We start from the raw sequence: 25,623 nt of genomic DNA on the forward strand, positions 1-25,623 counted from the left end.
TCAGAATTGTGCCCGGGGAAAAAATTGGGACCTTTTTAAAATAATATATGCTGTTAGCTGCACAAACACAAAAAAATAAATAAAAACAATTTTAAAATAATAAAATTCCGATCCTGCATTTTATGTTTCTCAAACACTCAGATATTGAAAAACCTAAACACACAAAACAGAAATAATCAATATATAAAATGCACCTTTCACTCAGTTAAGAACTTAAGATTTGTGCTTCAAATACATTCTTCCTCAAAAATCCCTAGAATCCCCTCCCCTCTTAACCGTTCATAGGAACACCAAAGTCAATAACATCTACGCTAGTTGAATCTTTCCTCTCCCACCCCCCATATTCCACACTACAGGAATACATGTGTTCTGGCATTAAATGTACAGGTTCTACATTTCTGCACTGTCCAACAAACACAGTTACCAATGCACCTTTTTGAATAAAACAAGAAAAACATTATGGATGCAAGTCTTCCTTCTCTTCATGTAGTGTGTGTGTACTGTACAAGAGTCTGTCTCAGGCAGAGCATAGGACTTCACATTCAGGATGTTGATGGTTAAAAAGAGTTAGCAGTTCCGGGTGAGCAGAGAGAATGTTCTCCATGATAAAAATGATCCAGGAGAGATGCTCAAAGTGATGCACACCTCCCGATCACTTTGATTGGTTGATTGTTGTCATTGTGTTCTTCTAGTTTGGGACTACCTGTGTGTCCAGGTAGAGCGATGTTAGGGGTCAAAGAAGACCTTTGACCTCTGAGTGTGTAGCAGTCACAGACAGACTAGTTATTGAAGAACAAGGCCAACCTGAAACAGAGCGACAGAGATAGAAACATAATTAGAATTATTGACTGATTTCCCATTATGAAATCCTTTCACTATTTTCACAGCACACCCAGGAATACACCCCACCTTGTTCACACACACACACACACACACACACACACACACACACACACACACACACACACCATGTCGGGGTCCATGGGGGGACATTTCCAGTTAAAGAGGTAATACTGCAGGTTGCCGTCTCCGATGCCAAATTTGAGCTTCTCCAGAAACACCTTGTTCTCCATCAGGTCCAGAGCATTAAACACATCAAAGCCTTTCTGTGGGACACACAAACACACACCAATTAGATGGACGTGATCATAGTTGTGTTGAACCTTTGTATTTATGTTGGAAAGAAAGAGTGTGTGTGCAGTACCAGTTTGGCCAGTATGAGAGTGTCATTCATCAGGTCCTGGAGTGTGTGTGTGTGTGTGTGTGTGTGTGCAGTACCAGTTTGGCCAGTATGAGAGTGTCATTCATCAGGTCCTGGAGTGTGTGTGTGTGTGTGTGTGTGTGCAGTAGCGTACCAGTTTGGCCAGTATGAGAGTGTCATTCATCAGGTCCTGGAGTGTGTGTGTGTGTGTGTGTGTGTGTGTGTGCAGTAGCGTACCAGTTTGGCCAGTATGAGAGTGTCATTCATCAGGTCCTGTGTGTGTGTGTGTGTGTGTGTGTGTGTGCAGTACCAGTTTGGCCAGTATGAGAGTGTCATTCATCAGGTCCTGGAGTGTGTGTGTGTGTGCAGTACCAGTTTGGCCAGTATGAGTGTCATTCATCAGGTCCTGGAGTGTGTGTGTGTGTGTGTGTGTGTGTGTGCAGTAGCGTACCAGTTTGGCCAGTATGAGAGTGTCATTAATCAGGTCCAGTAGTGGAGTGTGTGTGTGTGTGTGCAGTACCAGTTTGGCCAGTATGAGTGTCATTCATCAGGTCCTGGAGTGTGTGTGTGTGTGTGTGTGTGCAGTACCAGTTTGGCCAGTATGAGTGTCATTCATCAGGTCCTGGAGTGTGTGTGTGTGTGTGTGTGTGTGTGTGTGCAGTAGCGTACCAGTTTGGCCAGTATGAGAGTGTCATTCATCAGGTCCAGTAGTGTGGTGTGTGTGTGTGTGTGTGTGCAGTAGCGTACCAGTTTGGCCAGTATGAGAGTGTCATTCATCAGGTCCAGTAGTGGAGTGTGTGTGTGCAGTACCAGTTTGGCCAGTATGAGAGTGTCATTCATCAGGTCCAGTAGTGGAGTGTGTGTGTGCAGTACCAGTTTGGCCAGTATGAGAGTGTCATTCATCAGGTCCAGTAGTGGAGTGTGTGTGTGTGTGTGTGTGTGCAGTAGCGTACCAGTTTGGCCAGTATGAGAGTGTCATTCATCAGGTCCAGTAGTGGAGTGTGTGTGTGCAGTACCAGTTTGGCCAGTATGAGAGTGTCATTCATCAGGTCCAGTAGTGGAGTGTGTGTGCAGTACCAGTTTGGCCAGTATGAGAGTGTCATTCATCAGGTCCAGTAGTGGAGTGTGTGTGTGTGTGTGTGTGTGTGCAGTAGCGTACCAGTTTGGCCAGTATGAGAGTGTCATTCATCAGGTCCAGTAGTGGAGTGTGTGTGTGCAGTACCAGTTTGGCCAGTATGAGAGTGTCATTCATCAGGTCCAGTAGTGGAGTGTGTGTGTGCAGTACCAGTTTGGCCAGTATGAGAGTGTCATTCATCAGGTCCAGTAGTGGTGTGTGTGTGTGTGTGTGTGTGTGTGTGTGTGCAGTAGCGTACCAGTTTGGCCAGTATGAGAGTGTCATTCATCAGGTCCAGTAGTGGAGTGTGTGTGTGTGTGTGCAGTAGCGTACCAGTTTGGCCAGTATGAGAGTGTCATTCATCAGGTCCAGTAGTGGAGTGTGTGTGTGTGTGTGTGCAGTAGCGTACCAGTTTGGCCAGTATGAGAGTGTCATTCATCAGGTCCAGTAGTGGTGTGTGTGTGTGTGTGTGTGTGTGTGTGCAGTAGCGTACCAGTTTGGCCAGTATGAGAGTGTCATTCATCAGGTCCAGTAGTGGAGTGTGTGTGTGTGTGCAGTAGCGTACCAGTTTGGCCAGTATGAGAGTGTCATTCATCAGGTCCAGTAGTGGAGTGTGTGTGTGTGTGTGTGCAGTAGCGTACCAGTTTGGCCAGTATGAGAGTGTCATTCATCAGGTCCAGTAGTGGAGTGTGTGTGTGTGTGTGTGCAGTAGCGTACCAGTTTGGCCAGTATGAGAGTGTCATTCATCAGGTCCAGTAGTGGTGTGTGTGTGCAGTAGCGTACCAGTTTGGCCAGTATGAGAGTGTCATTCATCAGGTCCAGTAGTGGAGTGTGTGTGTGTGTGTGTGCAGTAGCGTACCAGTTTGGCCAGTATGAGAGTGTCATTCATCAGGTCCAGTAGTGGAGTGTGTGTGTGTGTGTGCAGTAGCGTACCAGTTTGGCCAGTATGAGAGTGTCATTCATCAGGTCCAGTAGTGGAGTGTGTGTGTGTGTGTGTGCAGTAGCGTACCAGTTTGGCCAGTATGAGAGTGTCATTCATCAGGTCCAGTAGTGGTGTGTGTGTGCAGTAGCGTACCAGTTTGGCCAGTATGAGAGTGTCATTCATCAGGTCCAGTAGTGGAGTGTGTGTGTGTGTGTGTGTGCAGTAGCGTACCAGTTTGGCCAGTATGAGAGTGTCATTCATCAGGTCCAGTAGTGGAGTGTGTGTGTGTGTGTGTGCAGTAGCGTACCAGTTTGGCCAGTATGAGAGTGTCATTCATCAGGTCCAGTAGTGGAGTGTGTGTGTGTGTGTGTGCAGTAGCGTACCAGTTTGGCCAGTATGAGAGTGTCATTCATCAGGTCCAGTAGTGGAGTGTGTGTGTGTGTGTGTGTGTGTGCAGTAGCGTACCAGTTTGGCCAGTATGAGAGTGTCATTCATCAGGTCCAGTAGTGGTGTGTGTGTGTGTGTGTGCAGTAGCGTACCAGTTTGGCCAGTATGAGAGTGTCATTCATCAGGTCCTGGAGTGTGTGTGTGTGTGCAGTAGCGTACCAGTTTGGCCAGTATGACAGTGTCATTCATCAGGTCCTGGAGTGGAGTGTGTGTGTGTGTGTGCAGTACCAGTTTGGTCAGTATGAGAGTGTCATTCATCAGGTCCTGGAGTGTGTGTGTGTGTGCAGTAGCGTACCAGTTTGGCCAGTATGACAGTGTCATTCATCAGGTCCAGTAGTGGAGTGTGTGTGTGTGTGTGCAGTAGCGTACCAGTTTCGCCAGTATGAGAGTGTCATTCATCAGGTCCAGTAGTGGAGTGTGTGTGTGTGTGTGTGTGCAGTAGCGTACCAGTTTGGCCAGTATGAGAGTGTCATTCATCAGGTCCAGTAGTGGTGTGTGTGTGTGTGTGTGTGCAGTAGCGTACCAGTTTGGCCAGTATGAGAGTGTCATTCATCAGGTCCAGTAGTGGAGTGTGTGTGTGTGTGTGTGTGTGTGTGTGCAGTAGCGTACCAGTTTGGCCAGTATGAGAGTGTCATTCATCAGGTCCAGTAGTGGAGTGTGTGTGTGTGTGTGCAGTAGCGTACCAGTTTGGCCAGTATGAGAGTGTCATTCATCAGGTCCAGTAGTGGAGTGTGTGTGTGTGTGTGTGTGTGTGCAGTAGCGTACCAGTTTGGCCAGTATGAGAGTGTCATTCATCAGGTCCAGTAGTGGAGTGTGTGTGTGTGTGTGCAGTAGCGTACCAGTTTGGCCAGTATGAGAGTGTCATTCATAAGGTCCAGTAGTGGAGTGTGTGTGTGTGTGTGCAGTAGCGTACCAGTTTGGCCAGTATGAGAGTGTCATTCATCAGGTCCAGTAGTGGAGTGTGTGTGTGTGTGTGTGCAGTAGCATACCAGTTTGGCCAGTATGAGAGTGTCATTCATCAGGTCCAGTAGTGGAGTGTGTGTGTGTGTGCAGTAGCGTACCAGTTTGGCCAGTATGAGAGTGTCATTCATCAGGTCCAGTAGTGGAGTGTGTGTGTGTGTGTGCAGTAGCGTACCAGTTTGGCCAGTATGAGAGTGTCATTCATCAGGTCCAGTAGTGGAGTGTGTGTGTGTGTGTGCAGTAGCGTACCAGTTTGGCCAGTATGAGAGTGTCATTCATCAGGTCCAGTAGTGGAGTGTGTGTGTGTGTGTGCAGTAGCGTACCAGTTTGGCCAGTATGAGAGTGTCATTCATCAGGTCCAGTAGTGGAGTGTGTGTGTGTGTGTGTGTGCAGTAGCGTACCAGTTTGGCCAGTATGAGAGTGTCATTCATCAGGTCCAGTAGTGGAGTGTGTGTGTGTGTGTGCAGTAGCGTACCAGTTTGGCCAGTATGAGAGTGTCATTCATCAGGTCCAGTAGTGGAGTGTGTGTGTGTGTGTGTGTGCAGTAGCGTACCAGTTTGGCCAGTATGAGAGTGTCATTCATCAGGTCCAGTAGTGGGAGTGTGTGTGTGTGTGCAGTAGCTACCAGTTTGGCCAGTATGAGAGTGTCATTCATCAGGTCCAGTAGTGGAGTGTGTGTGTGTGTGTGCAGTAGCGTACCAGTTTGGCCAGTATGAGAGTGTCATTCATCAGGTCCAGTAGTGGAGTGTGTGTGTGTGTGTGCAGTAGCGTACCAGTTTGGCCAGTATGAGAGTGTCATTCATCAGGTCCAGTAGTGGAGTGTGTGTGTGTGCAGTAGCGTACCAGTTTGGCCAGTATGAGAGTGTCATTCATCAGGTCCAGTAGTGGAGTGTGTGTGTGTGTGTGCAGTAGCGTACCAGTTTGGCCAGTATGAGAGTGTCATTCATCAGGTCCAGTAGTGGAGTGTGTGTGTGTGTGTGCAGTAGCGTACCAGTTTGGCCAGTATGAGAGTGTCATTCATCAGGTCCAGTAGTGGTGTGTGTGTGTGTGCAGTAGCGTACCAGTTTGGCCAGTATGAGAGTGTCATTCATCAGGTCCAGTAGTGGAGTGTGTGTGTGTGTGTGCAGTACCAGTTTGGCCAGTATGAGAGTGTCATTCATCAGGTCCAGTAGTGGAGTGTGTGTGTGTGTGTGTGTGCAGTAGCGTTCACCAGTTTGGCCAGTATGAGAGTGTCATTCATCAGGTCCAGTAGTGGAGTGTGTGTGCAGTACCAGTTTGGCCAGTATGAGAGTGTCATTCATCAGGTCCAGTAGTGGAGTGTGTGTGTGCAGTACCAGTTTGGCCAGTATGAGAGTGTCATTCATCAGGTCCAGTAGTGGAGTGTGTGTGTGTGTGTGTGTGTGCAGTAGCGTACCAGTTTGGCCAGTATGAGAGTGTCATTCATCAGGTCCAGTAGGTGTGTGTGTGTGCAGTACCAGTTTGGCCAGTATGAGAGTGTCATTCATCAGGTCCAGTAGTGGAGTGTGTGTGTGTGTGCAGTAGCAGTACCAGTTTGGCCAGTATGAGAGTGTCATTCATCAGGTCCAGTAGTGGAGTGTGTGTGTGTGTGTGTGTGCAGTAGCGCACCAGTTTGGCCAGTATGAGAGTGTCATTCATCAGGTCCAGTAGTGGAGTGTGTGTGTGTGTGTGCAGTAGCGTACCAGTTTGGCCAGTATGAGAGTGTCATTCATCAGGTCCAGTAGTGGAGTGTGTGTGTGTGTCATCAGGTGCAGTAGCGTGCACCAGTTTGGCCAGTATGAGAGTGTCATTCATCAGGTCCAGTAGTGGAGTGTGTGTGTGTGTGCAGTAGCGTACCAGTTTGGCCAGTATGAGAGTGTCATTCATCAGGTCCAGTAGTGGTGTGTGTGTGTGTGTGTGCAGTAGCGCACCAGTTTGGCCAGTATGAGAGTGTCATTCATCAGGTCCAGTAGTGGAGTGTGTGTGTGTGTGTGTGTGCAGTAGCGTACCAGTTTGGCCAGTATGAGAGTGTCATTCATCAGGTCCAGTAGTGGAGTGTGTGTGTGTGTGCAGTAGCGTACCAGTTTGGCCAGTATGAGAGTGTCATTCATCAGGTCCAGTAGTGGAGTGTGTGTGTGTGTGTGCAGTAGCGTACCAGTTTGGCCAGTATGAGAGTGTCATTCATCAGGTCCAGTAGTGGAGTGTGTGTGTGTGTGTGCAGTAGCGTACCAGTTTGGCCAGTATGAGAGTGTCATTCATCAGGTCCAGTAGTGGAGTGTGTGTGTGTGTGTGCAGTAGCACCAGTTTGGCCAGTATGAGAGTGTCATTCATCAGGTCCAGTAGTGGAGTGTGTGTGTGTGTGTGTGCAGTAGCGTACCAGTTTGGCCAGTATGACAGTGTCATTCATCAGGTCCTGGAGTGTGTGTGTGTGTGTGTGTGCAGTAGCGTACCAGTTTGGCCAGTATGAGAGTGTCATTCATCAGGTCCTGGAGTGTGTGTGTGTGTGTGTGCAGTAGCGTACCAGTTTGGCCAGTATGAGAGTGTCATTCATCAGGTCCTGGAGTGTGTGTGTGTGTGTGTGCAGTAGCGTACCAGTTTGGCCAGTATGAGAGTGTCATTCATCAGGTCCTGGAGTGGAGTGTGTGTGTGTGTGTGCAGTAGCGTACCAGTTTGGCCAGTATGAGAGTGTCATTCATCAGGTCCAGTAGTGGAGTGTGTGTGTGTGTGTGTGCAGTAGCGTACCAGTTTGGCCAGTATGAGAGTGTCATTCATCAGGTCCAGTAGTGGAGTGTGTGTGTGTGTGTGTGCAGTAGCGTACCAGTTTGGCCAGTATGAGAGTGTCATTCATCAGGTCCAGTAGTGGAGTGTGTGTGTGTGTGTGCAGTAGCGTACCAGTTTGGCCAGTATGAGAGTGTCATTCATCAGGTCCAGTAGTGGAGTGTGTGTGTGTGTGTGCAGTAGCGTACCAGTTTGGCCAGTATGAGAGTGTCATTCATCAGGTCCAGTAGTGGAGTGTGTGTGTGTGTGCAGTAGCGTACCAGTTTGGCCAGTATGAGAGTGTCATTCATCAGGTCCAGTAGTGGAGTGTGTGTGTGTGTGCAGTAGTACCAGTTTGGCCAGTATGAGAGTGTCATTCATCAGGTCCAGTAGTGTGAGTGTGTGTGTGTGTGTGTGCAGTAGCGTACCAGTTTGGCCAGTATGAGAGTGTCATTCATCAGGTCCAGTAGTGGAGTGTGTGTGTGTGTGTGTGTGTGCAGTAGCGTACCAGTTTGGCCAGTATGAGAGTGTCATTCATCAGGTCCAGTGGAGTGTGTGTGTGTGTGTGTGTGCAGTAGCGTACCAGTTTGGCCAGTATGAGAGTGTCATTCATCAGGTCCAGTAGTGGAGTGTGTGTGTGTGTGTGTGCAGTAGCGCACCAGTTTGGCCAGTATGAGAGTGTCATTCATCAGGTCCAGTAGTGGAGTGTGTGTGTGTGTGTGCAGTAGCGTACCAGTTTGGCCAGTATGAGAGTGTCATTCATCAGGTCCAGTAGTGGAGTGTGTGTGTGCAGTAGCGTACCAGTTTGGCCAGTATGAGAGTGTCATTCATCAGGTCCAGTAGTGGAGTGTGTGTGTGTGTGTGTGTGTGCAGTAGCGTACCAGTTTGGCGAGTATGAGAGTGTCATTCATCAGGTGGAGTGGTGGGTGTGTGTGTGTGTGCAGTAGCGTACCAGTTTGGCCAGTATGAGAGTGTCATTCATCAGGTCCAGTAGTGGAGTGTGTGTGTGTGTGTGTGTGCAGTAGCGTACCAGTTTGGCCAGTATGAGAGTGTCATTCATCAGGTCCAGTAGTGGTGTGTGTGTGTGTGTGTGCAGTAGCGTACCAGTTTGGCCAGTATGAGAGTGTCATTCATCAGGTCCAGTAGTGGTGTGTGTGTGTGTGTGCAGTAGCGTACCAGTTTGGCCAGTATGAGAGTGTCATTCATCAGGTCCAGTAGTGGAGTGTGTGTGTGTGTGTGCAGTAGGCACCAGTTTGGCCAGTATGAGAGTGTCATTCATCAGGTCCAGTAGTGGAGTGTGTGTGTGTGTGTGCAGTAGCGTACCAGTTTGGCCAGTATGAGAGTGTCATTCATCAGGTCCAGTAGTGGAGTGTGTGTGTGTGTGCAGTAGCGTACCAGTTTGGCCAGTATGAGAGTGTCATTCATCAGGTCCAGTAGTGGAGTGTGTGTGTGTGTGTGTGTGTGTGCAGTAGGCACCAGTTTGGCCAGTATGAGAGTGTCATTCATCAGGTCCAGTAGTGGAGTGTGTGTGTGCAGTAGCGTACCAGTTTGGCCAGTATGAGAGTGTCATTCATCAGGTCCAGTAGTGGAGTGTGTGTGTGTGCAGTAGCGTACCAGTTTGGCCAGTATGAGAGTGTCATTCATCAGGTCCAGTAGTGGAGTGTGTGTGTGTGTGTGCAGTAGCGTACCAGTTTGGCCAGTATGAGAGTGTCATTCATCAGGTCCAGTAGTGGAGTGTGTGTGTGTGCAGTAGCGTACCAGTTTGGCCAGTATGAGAGTGTCATTCATCAGGTCCAGTAGTGGAGTGTGTGTGTGTGTGTGTGCAGTAGCGTACCAGTTTGGCCAGTATGAGAGTGTCATTCATCAGGTCCAGTAGTGGAGTGTGTGTGTGTGTGTGTGTGTGCAGTAGCGTACCAGTTTGGCCAGTATGAGAGTGTCATTCATCAGGTCCAGTAGTGGAGTGTGTGTGTGTGCAGTAGCGTACCAGTTTGGCCAGTATGAGAGTGTCATTCATCAGGTCCAGTAGTGGAGTGTGTGTGTGTGTGTGCAGTAGCGTACCAGTTTGGCCAGTATGAGAGTGTCATTCATCAGGTCCAGTAGTGGAGTGTGTGTGTGTGCAGTAGCGTACCAGTTTGGCCAGTATGAGAGTGTCATTCATCAGGTCCAGTAGTGGAGTGTGTGTGCAGTACCAGTTTGGCCAGTATGAGAGTGTCATTCATCAGGTCCAGTAGTGGAGTGTGTGTGTGTGTGTGTGTGTGTGCAGTAGCGTACCAGTTTGGCCAGTATGAGAGTGTCATTCATCAGGTCCAGTAGTGGAGTGTGTGTGTGTGTGTGTGTGCAGTAGCGTACCAGTTTGGCCAGTATGAGAGTGTCATTCATCAGGTCCAGTAGTGGAGTGTGTGTGTGTGTGTGTGCAGTAGCGTACCAGTTTGGCCAGTATGAGAGTGTCATTCATCAGGTCCAGTAGTGGTGTGTGTGTGTGTGTGTGTGTGTGCAGTAGCGCACCAGTTTGGCCAGTATGAGAGTGTCATTCATCAGGTCCAGTAGTGGAGTGTGTGTGTGTGTGTGCAGTAGCGTACCAGTTTGGCCAGTATGAGAGTGTCATTCATCAGGTCCAGTAGTGGAGTGTGTGTGTGCAGTAGCGTACCAGTTTGGCCAGTATGAGAGTGTCATTCATCAGGTCCAGTAGTGGAGTGTGTGTGTGTGTGTGTGTGTGCAGTAGCGTACCAGTTTGGCCAGTATGAGAGTGTCATTCATCAGGTCCAGTAGTGGAGTGTGTGTGTGTGTGTGCAGTAGCGTACCAGTTTGGCCAGTATGAGAGTGTCATTCATCAGGTCCAGTAGTGGAGTGTGTGTGTGTGTGTGCAGTAGCAGTACCAGTTTGGCCAGTATGAGAGTGTCATTCATCAGGTCCAGTAGTGGAGTGTGTGTGTGTGTGTGCAGTAGCGTACCAGTTTGGCCAGTATGAGAGTGTCATTCATCAGGTCCAGTGGAGTGTGTGTGTGTGTGTGTGCAGTAGCGTACCAGTTTGGCCAGTATGAGAGTGTCATTCATCAGGTCCAGTAGTGGAGTGTGTGTGTGTGTGTGTGCAGTAGCGTACCAGTTTGGCCAGTATGAGAGTGTCATTCATCAGGTCCAGTAGTGGAGTGTGTGTGTGTGTGTGTGCAGTAGTACCAGTTTGGCCAGTATGAGAGTGTCATTCATCAGGTCCAGTAGTGGAGTGTGTGTGTGTGTGTGCAGTAGCGTACCAGTTTGGCCAGTATGAGAGTGTCATTCATCAGGTCCAGTAGTGGAGTGTGTGTGTGTGTGTGCAGTAGCGTACCAGTTTGGCCAGTATGAGAGTGTCATTCATCAGGTCCAGTAGTGGAGTGTGTGTGTGTGTGCAGTAGCGTACCAGTTTGGCCAGTATGAGAGTGTCATTCATCAGGTCCAGTAGTGGAGTGTGTGTGTGTGTGTGCAGTAGCGTACCAGTTTGGCCAGTATGAGAGTGTCATTCATCAGGTCCAGTAGTGGAGTGTGTGTGTGTGTGTGCAGTAGCGTACCAGTTTGGCCAGTATGAGAGTGTCATTCATCAGGTCCAGTAGTGGAGTGTGTGTGTGTGTGTGCAGTAGCGTACCAGTTTGGCCAGTATGAGAGTGTCATTCATCAGGTCCAGTAGTGGAGTGTGTGTGTGTGTGTGTGCAGTAGCGTACCAGTTTGGCCAGTATGAGAGTGTCATTCATCAGGTCCAGTAGTGGAGTGTGTGTGTGTGTGTGCAGTAGCGTACCAGTTTGGCCAGTATGAGAGTGTCATTCATCAGGTCCAGTGGAGTGGTGTGTGTGTGTGTGTGTGCAGTAGCGTACCAGTTTGGCCAGTATGAGAGTGTCATTCATCAGGTCCAGTAGTGGAGTGTGTGTGCAGTAGCGTACCAGTTTGGCCAGTATGAGAGTGTCATTCATCAGGTCCAGTAGTGGAGTGTGTGTGTGTGTGTGTGCAGTAGCGTACCAGTTTGGCCAGTATGAGAGTGTCATTCATCAGGTCCAGTAGTGGTGTGTGTGTGTGTGTGCAGTAGCGTACCAGTTTGGCCAGTATGAGAGTGTCATTCATCAGGTCCAGTAGTGGAGTGTGTGTGTGTGCAGTAGTACCAGTTTGGCCAGTATGAGAGTGTCATTCATCAGGTCCAGTAGTGGAGTGTGTGTGTGTGTGTGTGTGTGTGCAGTAGCGCACCAGTTTGGCCAGTATGAGAGTGTCATTCATCAGGTCCAGTAGTGGAGTGTGTGTGTGTGTGTGCAGTAGCGTACCAGTTTGGCCAGTATGAGAGTGTCATTCATCAGGTCCAGTAGTGGAGTGTGTGTGTGTGTGTGCAGTAGCGTACCAGTTTGGCCAGTATGAGAGTGTCATTCATCAGGTCCAGTAGTGGAGTGTGTGTGTGTGCAGTAGCGTACCAGAGTGTCATTTGGCCAGTATGAGAGTGTCATTCATCAGGTCCAGTAGTGGAGTAGTGTGTGTGTGTGTGCAGTACCAGTTTGGCCAGTATGAGAGTGTCATTCATCAGGTCCAGTAGTGGAGTGTGTGTGCAGTACCAGTTTGGCCAGTATGAGAGTGTCATTCATCAGGTCCAGTAGTGGAGTGTGTGTGTGTGTGTGTGTGTGTGCAGTAGCGTACCAGTTTGGCCAGTATGAGAGTGTCATTCATCAGGTCCAGTAGTGGGTGTGTGTGTGTGTGTGTGTGTGTGCAGTAGCGTACCAGTTTGGCCAGTATGAGAGTGTCATTCATCAGGTCCAGTAGTGGAGTGTGTGTGTGTGTGTGTGTGTGTGTGTGTGTGTGTGCAGTAGCAGTACCAGTTTGGCCAGTATGAGAGTGTCATTCATCAGGTCCAGTAGTGGAGTGTGTGTGTGTGTGTGTGTGTGTGTGTGCAGTAGCGTACCAGTTTGGCCAGTATGAGAGTGTCATTCATCAGGTCCAGTAGTGGAGTGTGTGTGTGTGTGTGCAGTAGCGTACCAGTTTGGCCAGTATGAGAGTGTCATTCATCAGGTCCAGTAGTGGAGTGTGTGTGTGTGTGTGTGTGTGCAGTAGCGTACCAGTTTGGCCAGTATGAGAGTGTCATTCATCAGGTCCAGTAGTGGAGTGTGTGTGTGTGTGTGCAGTAGCGTACCAGTTTGGCCAGTATGAGAGTGTCATTCATCAGGTCCAGTAGTGGAGTGTGTGTGTGTGTGTGTGTGTGTGTGTGCAGTAGCGTACCAGTTTGGCCAGTATGAGAGTGTCATTCATCAGGTCCAGTAGTGGAGTGTGTGTGTGTGTGCAGTAGCGTACCAGTTTGGCCAGTATGAGAGTGTCATTCATCAGGTCCAGTAGTGGAGTGTGTGTGTGTGTGTGTGCAGTAGCGTACCAGTTTGGCCAGTATGAGAGTGTCATTCATCAGGTCCAGTAGTGGAGTGTGTGTGTGTGTGTGCAGTAGCGTACCAGTTTGGCCAGTATGAGAGTGTCATTCATCAGGTCCAGTAGTGGAGTGTGTGTGTGTGTGTGTGCAGTAGCGTACCAGTTTGGCCAGTATGAGAGTGTCATTCATCAGGTCCAGTAGTGGAGTGTGTGTGTGTGTGTGTGCAGTAGCGTACCAGTTTGGCCAGTATGAGAGTGTCATTCATCAGGTCCAGTAGTGGAGTGTGTGTGTGTGTGTGCAGTAGCGTACCAGTTTGGCCAGTATGAGAGTGTCATTCATCAGGTCCAGTAGTGGTGTGTGTGTGTGTGTGTGCAGTAGCGTACCAGTTTGGCCAGTATGAGAGTGTCATTCATCAGGTCCAGTAGTGGAGTGTGTGTGTGTGTGCAGTAGCGTACCAGTTTGGCCAGTATGAGAGTGTCATTCATCAGGTCCAGTAGTGGAGTGTGTGTGTGTGTGTGTGTGTGTGTGTGTGTGTGTGTGCAGTAGCGTACCAGTTTGGCCAGTATGAGAGTGTCATTCATCAGGTCCAGTAGTGGAGTGTGTGTGTGTGTGTGTGTGTGTGTGTGTGTGTGCAGTAGCGTACCAGTTTGGCCAGTATGAGAGTGTCATTCATCAGGTCCAGTAGTGGAGTGTGTGTGTGTGTGTGTGTGTGTGTGTGCAGTAGCGTACCAGTTTGGCCAGTATGAGAGTGTAATTCATCAGGTCCAGTAGTGGAGTGTGTGTGTGTGTGTGTGTGTGTGTGTGCAGTAGCGTACCAGTTTGGCCAGTATGAGAGTGTCATTCATCAGGTCCAGTAGTGGAGTGTGTGTGTGTGCAGTAGCGTACCAGTTTGGCCAGTATGAGAGTGTCATTCATCAGGTCCAGTAGTGGAGTGTGTGTGTGTGTGTGTGCAGTAGCGTACCAGTTTGGCCAGTATGAGAGTGTCATTCATCAGGTCCAGTAGTGGAGTGTGTGTGTGTATGTGCAGTAGCGTACCAGTTTGGCCAGTATGAGAGTGTCATTCATCAGGTCCAGTAGTGGAGTGTGTGTGTGTGTGTGCAGTAGCGTACCAGTTTGGCCAGTATGAGAGTGTCATTCATCAGGTCCAGTAGTGGAGTGTGTGTGTGTGTGTGCAGTAGCGTACCAGTTTGGCCAGTATGAGAGTGTCATTCATCAGGTCCAGTAGTGGAGTGTGTGTGTGTGTGTGCAGTAGCGTACCAGTTTGGCCAGTATGAGAGTGTCATTCATCAGGTCCAGTAGTGGAGTGTGTGTGTGAACGCTGTAGAAGGAGTAAGCAGCCTTTAGACTTCTGTGCTGTGGATGGTGCATCACTGTGGAGGGCAGGGTGTAGAAACTAGTGAAGTCTGTCAACACACCACCAGCACCCTGAGGGTAAACACAGAGTAGCAAATTAAAAGTACTCAGATGTCAGTATCTAATTATATTGAACAAAAATATAAATGCAACATGCAACAATTGTACTCAGTTACAGTGCATATAAGGAAATCAGTCAATTGAAATAAATTCCTTAGGCCCTAATCTATGGATTTCACATGATTGGGCAGGGGCGCAGCCATAGGCCCGCCCACTGGGAAGCCAGGGCCAGCCAATCAGAGTTTTCCCCACAAAAGGGCTTTATTACAGACAGAAATACTCCTCAGTTTCATCAACTATCCGTGTGGCTGGTCTCAGACGATCCCTGAGGTGAAGAAACCAGATGTGGAGGTCCTGGGCTGGCGTGGTTACACGTGGTCTGTGGTTGAGGCCAAATTCTCTAAAACGACGTTGGAGGTGGCTTATGGTAGAGAAATTAACATTCAATTATTTTGCAACAGCTCTGGTGGACATTCCTGCAGTCAGCCAATTGCACGCTCCCTCAATGCTTGACATCTGTGGCCTTGTGTTGTGTGACAAAACTGCACCTTTTAGAGTTGCCTTATATTGTCCCCAGCACAAGGTGCACTTGTTTAATCATGCCGTTTAATCAGCTTCTTGATATGCTACACCTGTTAGGTGGATGGATTATCTTGGCAAAGGAGAAATGCTCGCTAACAGGGATGTTGACAAGGTGGGCACAATATGAGAGAAATAAGCTTTTTGTGAGTATGGAACATTTCTGTTATCTTTAATTTCAGCTCATGAAAAATGGGATAAACACTTTACATGTTGCGTTTATATTTTTGTTCAGTATATCCATCTCATTATCTAATTGAACAGACAAAAAGGCAGACCCCTACCTCCACTACAAATGTGTCTATGATGTTGTCCTGAGGGAGGAACCAGTGTGCCACCTCCTCCTCGCCCATAGAGGGCGCCAGCTGGAAACGTCTCATGTGTTTCTGCAGCAGCTCCGTCACCTGCCGCACGTCACGCCTCTCCATCGCTCGCAAGCTCGGGGTCTTAGTGCTCTACAAAGCCGGAGAGAAAGGGGAGTTATACACATACACCCAACATCACACAGGCCTGTAACCATAAAGCAAAGTTTATTAGCCCCGTCAGCTGGGAGAAAAGTGTCTTGCTCAATGTAGGAGAGACGTGATAGATGGTGGAAGTGTAACATTGTGTGTGTTCTTACGTCTGGTAGTCTGTACAATTTCATGGTTCTCTGCAGCGTCATGTTTCTGCTCAGGTGAGAGAATTTCACCTCCACCAGCTTCCTGGGGTTCAGAGAACGATGCCAGTACCTGTTCACAAAACACTCCTGTTACAGTCAACTTACTACAGTTAGGCAACTTAAGTTAAGCATTCTATGTATTCTTATTATGTTAGGACAAATAGATTAATTGTGTCTGTGTACCTGCAGGTAGACACAGGTTTGGGTAGAACCACTCCTGCCGTGTAGACGGCCTGGAATATGCCCTCCAAGTTAACCCTTCGTGTGATCTCTCTGATCAGAACTGGAGCCACACGCTTTGAACGCAATTTCTTATGAACACACAGGAAGTTGATCTCAACCATTTTCTTTAAGCTGGAGAGGGAGGGAGGAAAACGTGTGCATCAAGTTCAGCACTGACATGCACCTGTCCACGACGTTGTTGATGTGTGTCCGCTGTGTGGTTAGAGCGTGTGTGGTGAGGGCGTGTGTGGTGAGGGCGTGTGTGGTGAGGGCGTGTGTGGTGAGGGCGTGTGTGGTGAGGGCGTGTGTGGTGAGGGCGTGTGTGGTGAGGGCGTGTGTGGTTAGGGCGTGTGTGGTGAGGGCGTGTGTGGTGAGGGCGTGTGTGGTGAGGGCGTGTGTGGTGAGGGCGTGTGTGGTGAGGGCGTGTGTGGTGAGGGCGTGTGTGGTTAGGGCGTGTGTGGTGAGGGCGTGTGTGGTGAGGGCGTGTGTGGTGAGGGCGTGTGTGGTGAGGGCGTGTGTGGTGAGGGCGTGTGTGGTGAGGGCGTGTGTGGTGAGGGCGTGTGTGGTGAGGGCGTGTGTGGTGAGGGCGTGTGTGGTGAGGGCGTGTGTGGTGAGGGCGTGTGTGGTGAGGGCGTGTGTGGTGAGGGCGTGTGTGGTGAGGGCGTGTGTGGTGAGGGCGTGTGTGGTGAGGGCGTGTGTGGTGAGGGCGTGTGTGGTGAGGGCGTGTGTGGTGAGGGCGTGTGTGGTGAGGGCGTGTGTGGTTAGAGCGTGTGTGGTTAGGGCGTGTGTGGTTAGGGCGTGTGTGGTGAGGCGTGTGTGGTGAGGGCGTGTGTGGTGAGGGCGTGTGTGGTGAGGGCGTGTGTGGTTAGGGCGTGTGTGGTTAGGCGTGTGTGGTTAGGGCGTGTGTGGTTAGGGCGCGTGTGGTGAGGGCGCGTGTGGTGAGGGCGCGTGTGGTGAGGGCGCGTGTGGTGAGGGCGCGTGTGGTGAGGGCGTGTGTGGTGAGGGCGTGTGGTGAGGGCGTGTGGTGAGGGCGCGTGTGGTGAGGGCGCGTGTGGTGAGGGCGCGTGTGGTGAGGGAGTGTGTGGTGAGGGAGTGTGTGGTGAGGGCGTGTGTGGTGAGGGCGCGTGTGGTGAGGGCGCGTGTGGTGAGGGCGTGTGGTTAGAGCGCGTGTGGTGAGAGCGTGTGTGGTGAGGGAGTGTGTGGTGAGGGCGTGTGTGGTTAGAGCGTGTGTGGTGAGGGAGTGTGTGGTGAGGGCGTGTGTGGTGAGGGCGTGTGTGGTGAGGGCGTGTGTGGTGAGGGCGTGTGTGGTGAGGGCGTGTGTGGTGAGGGCGTGTGTGGTGAGGGCGTGTGTGGTGAGGGCGTGTGGTGAGGGCGTGTGTGGTGAGAGCGTGTGTGGTGAGGCGTGTGTGGTGAGGGCGTGTGTGGTGAGGGGCGTGTGGTGAGGGCGTGTGTGGTGAGGGCGTGTGTGGTTAGGGCGTGTGTGGTGAGGGCGTGTGTGGTTAGGGCGTGTGTGGTGAGGGCGTGTGGTGAGGGCGTGTGTGGTGAGGGCGTGTGTGGTGAGGGCGTGTGGTGAGGGCGTGTGTGGTGAGGGCGTGTGTGGTGAGGGCGTGTGTGGTGAGGGCGTGTGTGGTTAGGGCGTGTGTGGTGAGGGCGTGTGTGGTGAGGGCGTGTGTGGTGAGGGCGTGTGTGGTGAGGGCGTGTGTGGTGAGGCGTGTGTGGTGAGGGCGTGTGTGGTGAGGGCGTGTGTGGTTGAGGCGTGTGTGGTGAGGGCGTGTGTGGTGAGGGCGTGTGTGGTGAGCGTGTGTGGTGAGGGCGTGTGTGGTGAGGGCGTGTGTGGTTAGGGCGTGTGTGGTTAGGGCGTGTGTGGTTAGGCGTGTGTGGTGAGGGCGTGTGTGGTTGAGGGCGTGTGTGGTTAGGAGCGTGTGTGGTGAGCGTGTGTGGTGAGGGCGTGTGTGGTGAGGGCGTGTGTGGTGAGGGCGTGTGTGGTGAGGGCGTGTGTGGTTAGAGCGTGTGTGGTGAGGGCGTGTGTGGTTAGAGCGTGTGTGGTTAGGGCGTGTGTGGTTAGGGCGTGTGTGGTTAGGGCGTGTGTGGTTAGGGCGTGTGTGGTTAGAGCGTGTGTGGTTAGAGCGTGTGTGGTTAGAGCGTGTGTGTGTAACTCACGTGTCATAGACGTGGATATCAGCAGGAATGGCACTGATGAAACCAACCAGTTTCTTATTGGAGGAAACCCTCACCCCACAATGCCACTGGGGCAACCAGCCTGGAGGACGCAACGCCCTGAGAGAGAGAGAAAGAGAGAAGAGAAGGAGAGAGGAGAGAGAGAGAAAGAGAAGGAGAAGATAAGGAGAGACAGGGGGAGAGATAAAAAAAGAGAAGGAGAGAGGGTGAGAGAGGAGAGAAAAATAAGGAAGCAGAGTAGTTTAGACAGAGGCCAAACACACAGACAGTTTAACATAATCTAAGTAGAGTATGGATTTGACTTACCATTTGAGAAAGCTGGGTGAGTAATCAAATCTAAACATGTTGTCATCATCCTCCACATAGTTCTCATTCAACAAGGTGTACAACTCCTTCAGCTGAGAGAGAGAAAGAGAGTCTTAGTAAAGTCTTCTGTCTGCACGACTTTGATGTCTGGTGGCAATGAATATAAACTTTTGAACACAAAGAAACATACACACTCACCACGTCAGCGTTGCTGAGGTCCAGCGTGTCCCACATAAAGCCCTGTGGTAGAGAGTAGGGCTCCTGTCTGATGTTGTCCTTATCAGCCTCCATGGGCCCATGGCTGGTTACAACCTCATCTGCCAAAACACAACCAGCCAATCACAACCAACCAGCCAGCCAATCACAACCAGGGGACTTGAGGAAATACAGCCAGTGTGTTTTCTTACTATAACAACGTGCTTAACTTTCTCTGATTGTGTGAGTACTGTATCTGTACATATTTACAGGGCCTATAGAAAGTTTACATCCCCTTGAACTTTTTTTGCGCTACAAAGTGATCTTGAAATAGATTTGTCATTGATCTGTACAAAATACTCAAAATTCTACACACTTTTACAAATGAATAAACATTTTATACTTAAATAGTCTTTTCAGACCCCTTGTTTAGACAAGCCTAAATTAGTTCAGAAGTAAAATGTGGCTTAACAAATCACATACGTTATATGGACTCACTGTGTGAAATAATAGGAGTTGACATGATTTTTGAATGAATGACTACTCCTTCCTCTGTCCCCCATACATACATCTGTAAGGTCCCTCAGTGAAGTATTGAATTTCAAGCACAGATTCAACTACAAAGACCAGGAAACTTTTTGAAAGCCTCATAAAGGGCAGTGATTGATAGATGGGTAACAATAACAAATCAGACATTGAATACATCTTTAAGAATGGTCAAGTTAATAATGATACTGTGGATGATGTATTAAACCACCCAGACACATCAAAGATGCAGAAGTCCTTAATTGAGCTGCAGGACAGGAAGGAAACTGCTTAGGGATGTCACAAGGAGGCCATTGGTGATTTTAAAACAGCTCTAGAGTTCAATGGCTGTGATGGGAGTAAACTGAGGATGGATCAACAACATTGTAGTGACTCCACAATAATGACCTAAATGACAGAGTGAGGATGGATCAACAACATTGTAGTGACTCTACAATAATGACCTAAATGACAGACTGAGGATGGATCAACAACATTGTAGTGACTCCACAATAATGACCTAAATGACAGACTGAGGATGGATCAACAACATTGTAGTGACTCTACAATAATGACCTAAATGACAGACTGAGGATGGATCAACAACATTGTAGTGACTCTACAATAATGACTAAATGACTCAACAAAATGACATAATGACCTAAATGACAGACTGAGGATGGATCAACAACATTGTAGTGACTCCACAATAATGACCTAAATGACAGACTGAGGATGGATCAACAACATTGTAGTGACTCTACAATAATGACCTAAATGACAGACTGAGGATGGATCAACAACATTGTAGTGACTCCACAATAATGACCTAAATGACAGACTGAGGATGGATCAACAACATTGTAGTGACTCCACAATAATGACCTAAATGACAGACTGAGGATGGATCAACAACATTGTAGTGACTCTACAATAATGACCTAAATGACAGACTGAGGATGGATCAACAACATTGTAGTGACTCCACAATAATGACCTAAATGACAGACTGAGGATGGATCAACAACATTGTAGTGACTCCACAATAATGACCTAAATGACAGACTGAGGATGGATCAACAACATTGTAGTGACTCTACAATAATGACCTAAATGACAGACTGAGGATGGATCAACAACATTGTAGTGACTCCACAATAATGACCTAAATGACAGACTGAGGATGGATCAACAACATTGTAGTGACAATAATGACCTAAATGACAGACTGAGGATGGATCAACAACATTGTAGTGACTCTACAATAATGACCTAAATGACAGACTGAGGATGGATCAACAACATTGTAGTGACTCCACAATAATGACCTAAATGACAGACTGAGGATGGATGAGGATGGATCAACAACATTGTAGTGACTCCACAATAATGACCTAAATGACAGACTGAGGATGGATCAACAACATTGTAGTGACTCTACAATAATGACCTAAATGACAGACTGAGGATGGATCAACAACATTGTAGTGACAATAATGACCTAAATGACAGACTGAGGATGGATCAACAACATTGTAGTGACTCTACAATAATGACCTAAATGACAGACTGAGGATGGATCAACAACATTGTAGTGACTCTACAATAATGACCTAAATGACAGACTGAGGATGGATCAACAACATTGTAGTGACTCTACAATAATGACCTAAATGACAGACTGAGGATGGATCAACAACATTGTAGTGACTCTACAATAATGACCTAAATGACAGACTGAGGATGGATCAACAACATTGTAGTGACTCCACAATAATGACCTAAATGACAGACTGAGGATGGATCAACAACATTGTAGTGACTCCACAATAATGACCTAAATGACAGACTGAGGATGGATCAACAACATTGTAGTGTGACCTAAATGACAGACTGAGGATGGATCAACAACAATGACTGAGGATGGATCAACAACATTGTAGTGACTCTACAATGACCTAAATGACAGACTGAGGATGGATCAACAACATTGTAGTGACTCCACAATAATGACCTAAATGACAGACTGAGGATGGATCAACAACATTGTAGTGACTCTACAATAATGACCTAAATGACAGACTGAGGATGGATCAACAACATTGTAGTGACTCCACAATAATGACCTAAATGACAGAGTGAAAAGAAGAATACAAATATAAAAAATACAAATATTGCAAAACATACATATTTATTCAACAAGGCACTAAAGTAATGCTGCAAAGAAAGCACAGCAAAGGAACACACTTTTTGGCATAAATGCTGCCTCCTTATTTTCAAGCATGGTGGTGTCTGCATCATGTTATGGGTATACTTGACATGAGCAAAGACTTCTGTTTCTTCACATCCTGAAATACTCAGGAGGGAGCTAAGCCCAGGCAAAATCCTAGAGGAAAACCTGCTTCAATCTGCTTTACACAAGACACTGGGAAAGGAATTTATCTTTTAGCAGGACAATAACCTACAACACAAAGCCAAATCTACACTGGTATTAATTACCAAGAAGACAGAAAATGTTCCTGAGTAGCCAAGAGAGATTTTCAAGCAGATTTATGTCAAAACTATGTCATTACTTGAAAATTGCTGTCTAGCCATGACCCCCAACACCTTGACAGAGCTTAAAGAATGTTGAAAATAAAATGGGCAAATATTGCACAATACAAGTGTGCAAAGCTCTTATGAGACTTACCCAAGAAGACTTACAGCTGTATCGCTGCCAAATGTGTTTCTAACATGTATTCACTCAGGGGACTGATTACTAATCTAATCAAAGTATATTAGTATTTCATTTGTTCAGCCCGCCTGGTGTTCAACATTCCCAAGTTCTCCCATGTCACCCCACACACTCCACTGGCTTCCAGTCGAAGCTCGCATCCACGACAAGACCCTGGTACTTGTCTACGGAGCAGCAAGAGGAACTACCTCTCCTTACCATCAGGCTATGCTCATATCCTACACCTCACCCGAGCACTCTGTTCTGCCACCTCTGGTCTCTTGTCCCTCCCACCCCACGGGAGGGCAGCTCCACCTCAGCCCAGTCCAAAAATAAATGCCTCCTTACTAGCTCTGACTAAGCTGATAGTAAGTACATTTTTCCTGAAAATAGCTATGACTGTGATATGTGGTTGTCCCACCCAACTAACTATCTTAAGATGAATGCACTAACTGTAAGTCACTCTGGATAAAAGCATCTGTTCAATGACTAAAATGTACATTTATATGAATATATCTATATTTTAAAACATTCTTCCACTGAGTATTTAGCATAGATCATATACAAGAAAATCACTAATAAATCAATTTTAATCCCAATTTGTAACTAAATGTAAAGAAATCCAAGGGGGTGTAGACTTTCTATAGGCTCTGAATGTGTAGTTTAGTAAAAGTGTGTGATCAAGGGTGTATGTCTCACTCACTGTGTGTGTGTGTCCCTACTCACTGAGTTTAGGTACTGGCTGTGTGTCCCAGAACTGGTACTTGTGTTTGGTGGCCTCGTCGATGCTCTTAGCTGGTCCCTGGCAGGACAGCAACTCCATGGCTCTCTGGATGTCCTGCAGCTTCTGCATGGGCAGCCCTGGGTTCTACACACAGGTGAGAAGGTTAGAACCCACACAGAGAGAGAGACAGAGAGAGAGAGACAGAGAGAGAGAGACAGAGAGAGAGAGAGAGAGACAGAGAGACAGAGAGAAAAATCCCAAATGGACCCCTTACAACCTATGCACTTGTGGAGATCTGAGAGGATTTGATTGGTATATGAAATATGGTGTAACTTCCACTTAGCCTATCTCAGGACAAGGTGGTGCTATTACCATATTGCTTAAACCTGTCAAATCCAGTCAGATCTCCACAAGGGCATAGGGCTTGATTTGATATTGGGGCAGAGCAAGAGGGGAGAGAGAGAGAGAGAGAGAGAGAGCAGTTAGTCACCTTTATCTCCTGTGAGTCTGAGGCAGAGTCTGACTTGCCCCCTCCAGAGCTCGGCTTCTCTTTCTTTCTCTTCTGTTTCTTCTTCTTCTTCTTAGCCCCCAAGTCTCCCCCCGGACTCCTACACACACAGAGATTTGATAGCTAGCTGGCTACATCTCTGCTCTGGAGTAAAGGTTAGCTGGTACTATTGTCATGCTGAATAATTAAAGTCCGGCTAAAATGGGGCCAGATTATGCATACCCCACTTGAGTTGCCGGACATTTATAAATCCACGAGTACCGCTGTAGGCTATAGTGGGTATACCTCAGTGGGTGTAACCGGAGCAGAGTAGCAATCACTCTGCCTAACAACGTTAGTTCACATACTGTTTTACGTCTAGCCTGCTGCTGTAACGTCAGAGAAGGACAGCCAAGGATATGCGCTGCTGTTAGCTAGCAAATGCGCCAGCAGTATAAAACTAAACATTTAGTTAGATAAATATCCATTTAGCTTATGTCATTCCATTGACAATTGCTTTAAATGCAAACAAGCCAATCCTACAGGCTACTCGAATGCTAAACTGGCAATTTAGCTAGCTGGCCAGTTAGCTTGCAATAACTATACCGAGTCTCATTCATTCAAATGAAAAGCTACTAAGCTAGCTTTCATTTATATGGCTACACTGCCATGACATCCACAAGCCAGCAGGATTATAATACACTTGCTACTCAGACGACTGAGAGGGCCATCATCACATAAAAACATTATGTGATAGAATTAACGAACAGGGCATATATGGTCCTTGGTTGTAAAAACACAAACGTTAGATGTATGCGCGAGCTCATTATCCAAAGAAACTCATCCACCCCCTACACAGGACCGAGCCATCGGAGCGTGGACGCGTGCTGCCCGGGACTGCTGCGTTTTGTGTCTGGTTGGTGAAGCCGAGCCTCACCCTTGCATGTGTTCATTCTCCTCCTCGTTATCGCCATCTATTCCGCAGGTGTCCTGGTCGTCCAGCTCCAGGCTCTGCTGACTGGCTGCGGACTCGCTATCTTCCGCCATCATGGATGAAAACATATATTTATATATATTTATATATATATATATTTTTTTTAATATGCTGAATGAACAGGAGACAGGGAGGGATGGGAAAAACAAAGAGGTTATTCGGAAATAGCGCCATCTATTGCCCAATCTCCTCACAGCACGTTTGCAGAACAGTAGGCTCTGTTCCCAAATCACATCGAAACAAGGAGAGATCAGTGATACACTACATGACCAAATATTCCAAAAGCATGGGCATTAATATGGAGTTGGTCCCCCATTGTTGCTATAACAGCCTCTACTCTCCTGGTTAGTCTTTCCACTAGATGTTGGAATATTGCTGCAGGGACTTGTTTCCATTCAGCCACAAAGGCATTGGTGAGGTTAGGCCTGGCTCCAGTGGTCGTTCCAATTCATCCCAAAGGTGTTCGATGGGGTTGAGTTCAGGTGCCCTGTGCAGGCCAGTCAATTTCTTCCACACCAATCTCAAAACATTTCTGTATGGACCTCACTTTGTGCACGAGGGCAATGTCATGCTGAAACAGAAAAGGGCGTTCCTCAAACGGTTGCCACAAAGTTTGAAGCACAGAATCATCTAGAATGTGATTGTATGTTGTAGCGTTAAGACTTCCCTTCTCTGGAACTAAGGGGCCTCGCCTGAATCATGAAAAACCACCCCAGACCCTTATTCCTTCTCCACCAAACTTTACAGTTGACAAAGCATCCGGGCAGGTAGCGTTCTTCTCCTGGCATCTGCAAAACCCAGATTCGTCTGTCGGACTGCCAGATGGTGAAGCGTGATTCATCACTCCAGAGAACACGTTTCCACTGCTCCCGAGTCCAATGGCGGTGAGCTTTACACCACTCTAGCCGACGCTTGGCATTGCGCATGGTGATCTTAGGCTTGTATGCGGCTGCCCGGATATGGAAACCCAGCTCCGGACGAACAGTTCTTGTGTTGACGTTGCTTGCAGAGGCAGTTTGGAACTTGGTAGTGAGTGTTGCAACCACGGATAGACACGCTTCAGAAATCCAGTCCTGTGAGCTTGTGTGGCCGTTGTAGCTCCTAGATGTTTCCACTTCACAATAATAGCACTTAAGAGTTGACCGGGGCAGCTCTAGCAAGGCAGCAATTTGACAAACTGACTTGTTGGAAAGGTGGCATCCTATGACAGTGCCATGTTGAAAGTCACTGAGATATTCAGTAAGGCCATTCTACTGCCAATGTTTGTTTATGGAGATTGCATGGCTGTGTGCTCGATTTTATACACCTGTCAACAACGGGTGTGACTGAAATTGCCGAATCCACTAACTTGAATGGGTGTTCAAAAACTTTTGTATATACCAATCAACATTTTGAACACATCTACTCATTCAAGGGTTTTTCTTTATTTTCACTATTTTCTATATTGTAGAATATTAGTGAAGACATAACTTGAAATATCAGATGGAATTATGTAGTTACCAATTGTCTTTTTTTACAAATAAAAATATACTTAATATTTTAGATTCTTCAAAGTAGCCACCCGTTGCCTTGAAGACAGCTTTGCACACGCTTGGCATTCTCTCAACCAGCTTCATGAGGAATGTTTTTACAACAGTCTTCAAGGATTTACCTGTCTCAGCCTCCAGTATTTATGCTGAAGTAGTTTGTGTCGGGGGGCTAGGGTCAGTCTGTTGTACATGGAGTACTTCTCCTGTCTTATCCGGTGTCCTGTGTGAATTTAAGTATGCTCTCTCTAATTCTCTCTTTCTCTCGGAGGACCTGAGCCCTCGGACCATGCCTCACGACTACCTGGCATGACTCCTCCTTGCTGTCCCCAGTCCGCCTGGCC

At 48.0% G+C, this 25,623-nt stretch overlaps 1 protein-coding gene and 2 long non-coding RNA genes across 5 annotated transcripts; 1 reads left to right on the top strand and 2 right to left on the bottom strand.

Moving 5' to 3' along the window:
• Window positions 1-69: 69 nt before the first annotated feature.
• Window positions 70-24,984, bottom strand: LOC118376274 (glycylpeptide N-tetradecanoyltransferase 2-like). 3 transcript variants are annotated; one of them, XM_052495563.1, is made up of 12 exons: window positions 23,697-24,948; window positions 22,763-22,880; window positions 22,275-22,416; window positions 18,314-18,432; window positions 18,116-18,207; window positions 17,792-17,908; window positions 15,593-15,763; window positions 15,371-15,479; window positions 15,033-15,203; window positions 14,014-14,181; window positions 969-1,106; window positions 70-804 (listed from the first exon to the last, which is right to left on the bottom strand). In XM_052495563.1, the coding sequence occupies exons 1-12, from the start codon at window positions 23,819-23,821 to the stop codon at window positions 784-786; spliced, it is 1,491 nt and encodes a 496-aa protein (XP_052351523.1). In that variant the 5' UTR covers window positions 23,822-24,948; the 3' UTR covers window positions 70-783. The 3 variants fall into 3 exon arrangements, with proteins under 3 accessions (XP_052351523.1, XP_052351525.1, XP_052351524.1); XM_052495565.1 differs by lacking the exon at window positions 23,697-24,948 and adding an exon at window positions 23,066-23,668; XM_052495564.1 differs by lacking the exons at window positions 70-804; window positions 969-1,106; window positions 14,014-14,181 and adding an exon at window positions 14,246-14,569 and having other exon boundaries at window positions 23,697-24,984.
• LOC127915363 (uncharacterized) lies at window positions 8,908-12,081 on the top strand. The gene is made up of 3 exons (XR_008091130.1): window positions 8,908-8,975; window positions 10,011-10,078; window positions 11,993-12,081. It is a non-coding gene; the product is annotated as an uncharacterized LOC127915363 (long non-coding RNA).
• On the bottom strand, window positions 19,509-20,671 carry LOC127915364 (uncharacterized). Its single transcript, XR_008091131.1, has 3 exons — window positions 20,561-20,671; window positions 19,777-19,888; window positions 19,509-19,720 (listed from the first exon to the last, which is right to left on the bottom strand). It is a non-coding gene; the product is annotated as an uncharacterized LOC127915364 (long non-coding RNA).
• Window positions 24,985-25,623: the final 639 nt, after the last annotated feature.

Source organism: Oncorhynchus keta, chromosome 34, assembly GCF_023373465.1.
Source record: "Oncorhynchus keta strain PuntledgeMale-10-30-2019 chromosome 34, Oket_V2, whole genome shotgun sequence".
Classification (NCBI taxonomy): domain Eukaryota; kingdom Metazoa; phylum Chordata; class Actinopteri; order Salmoniformes; family Salmonidae; genus Oncorhynchus; species Oncorhynchus keta.

Coding starts and splice junctions, on each gene's coding strand:
- LOC118376274 (XM_052495563.1), bottom strand. CDS start 23,821: ATGTTTTCATCCATGATGGCGGAAGATAGCGAGTCCGCAGCCAGTCAG. Junction 22,881..23,696: donor GAGAATGAACACATGCAAGG/GTGAGGCTCGGC, acceptor CTGTGTGTGTAG/GAGTCCGGGGGGAGACTTGG. Junction 1,107..14,013: donor CTCTCATACTGGCCAAACTG/GTACGCTACTGC, acceptor TGTGTCCCACAG/AAAGGCTTTGATGTGTTTAA.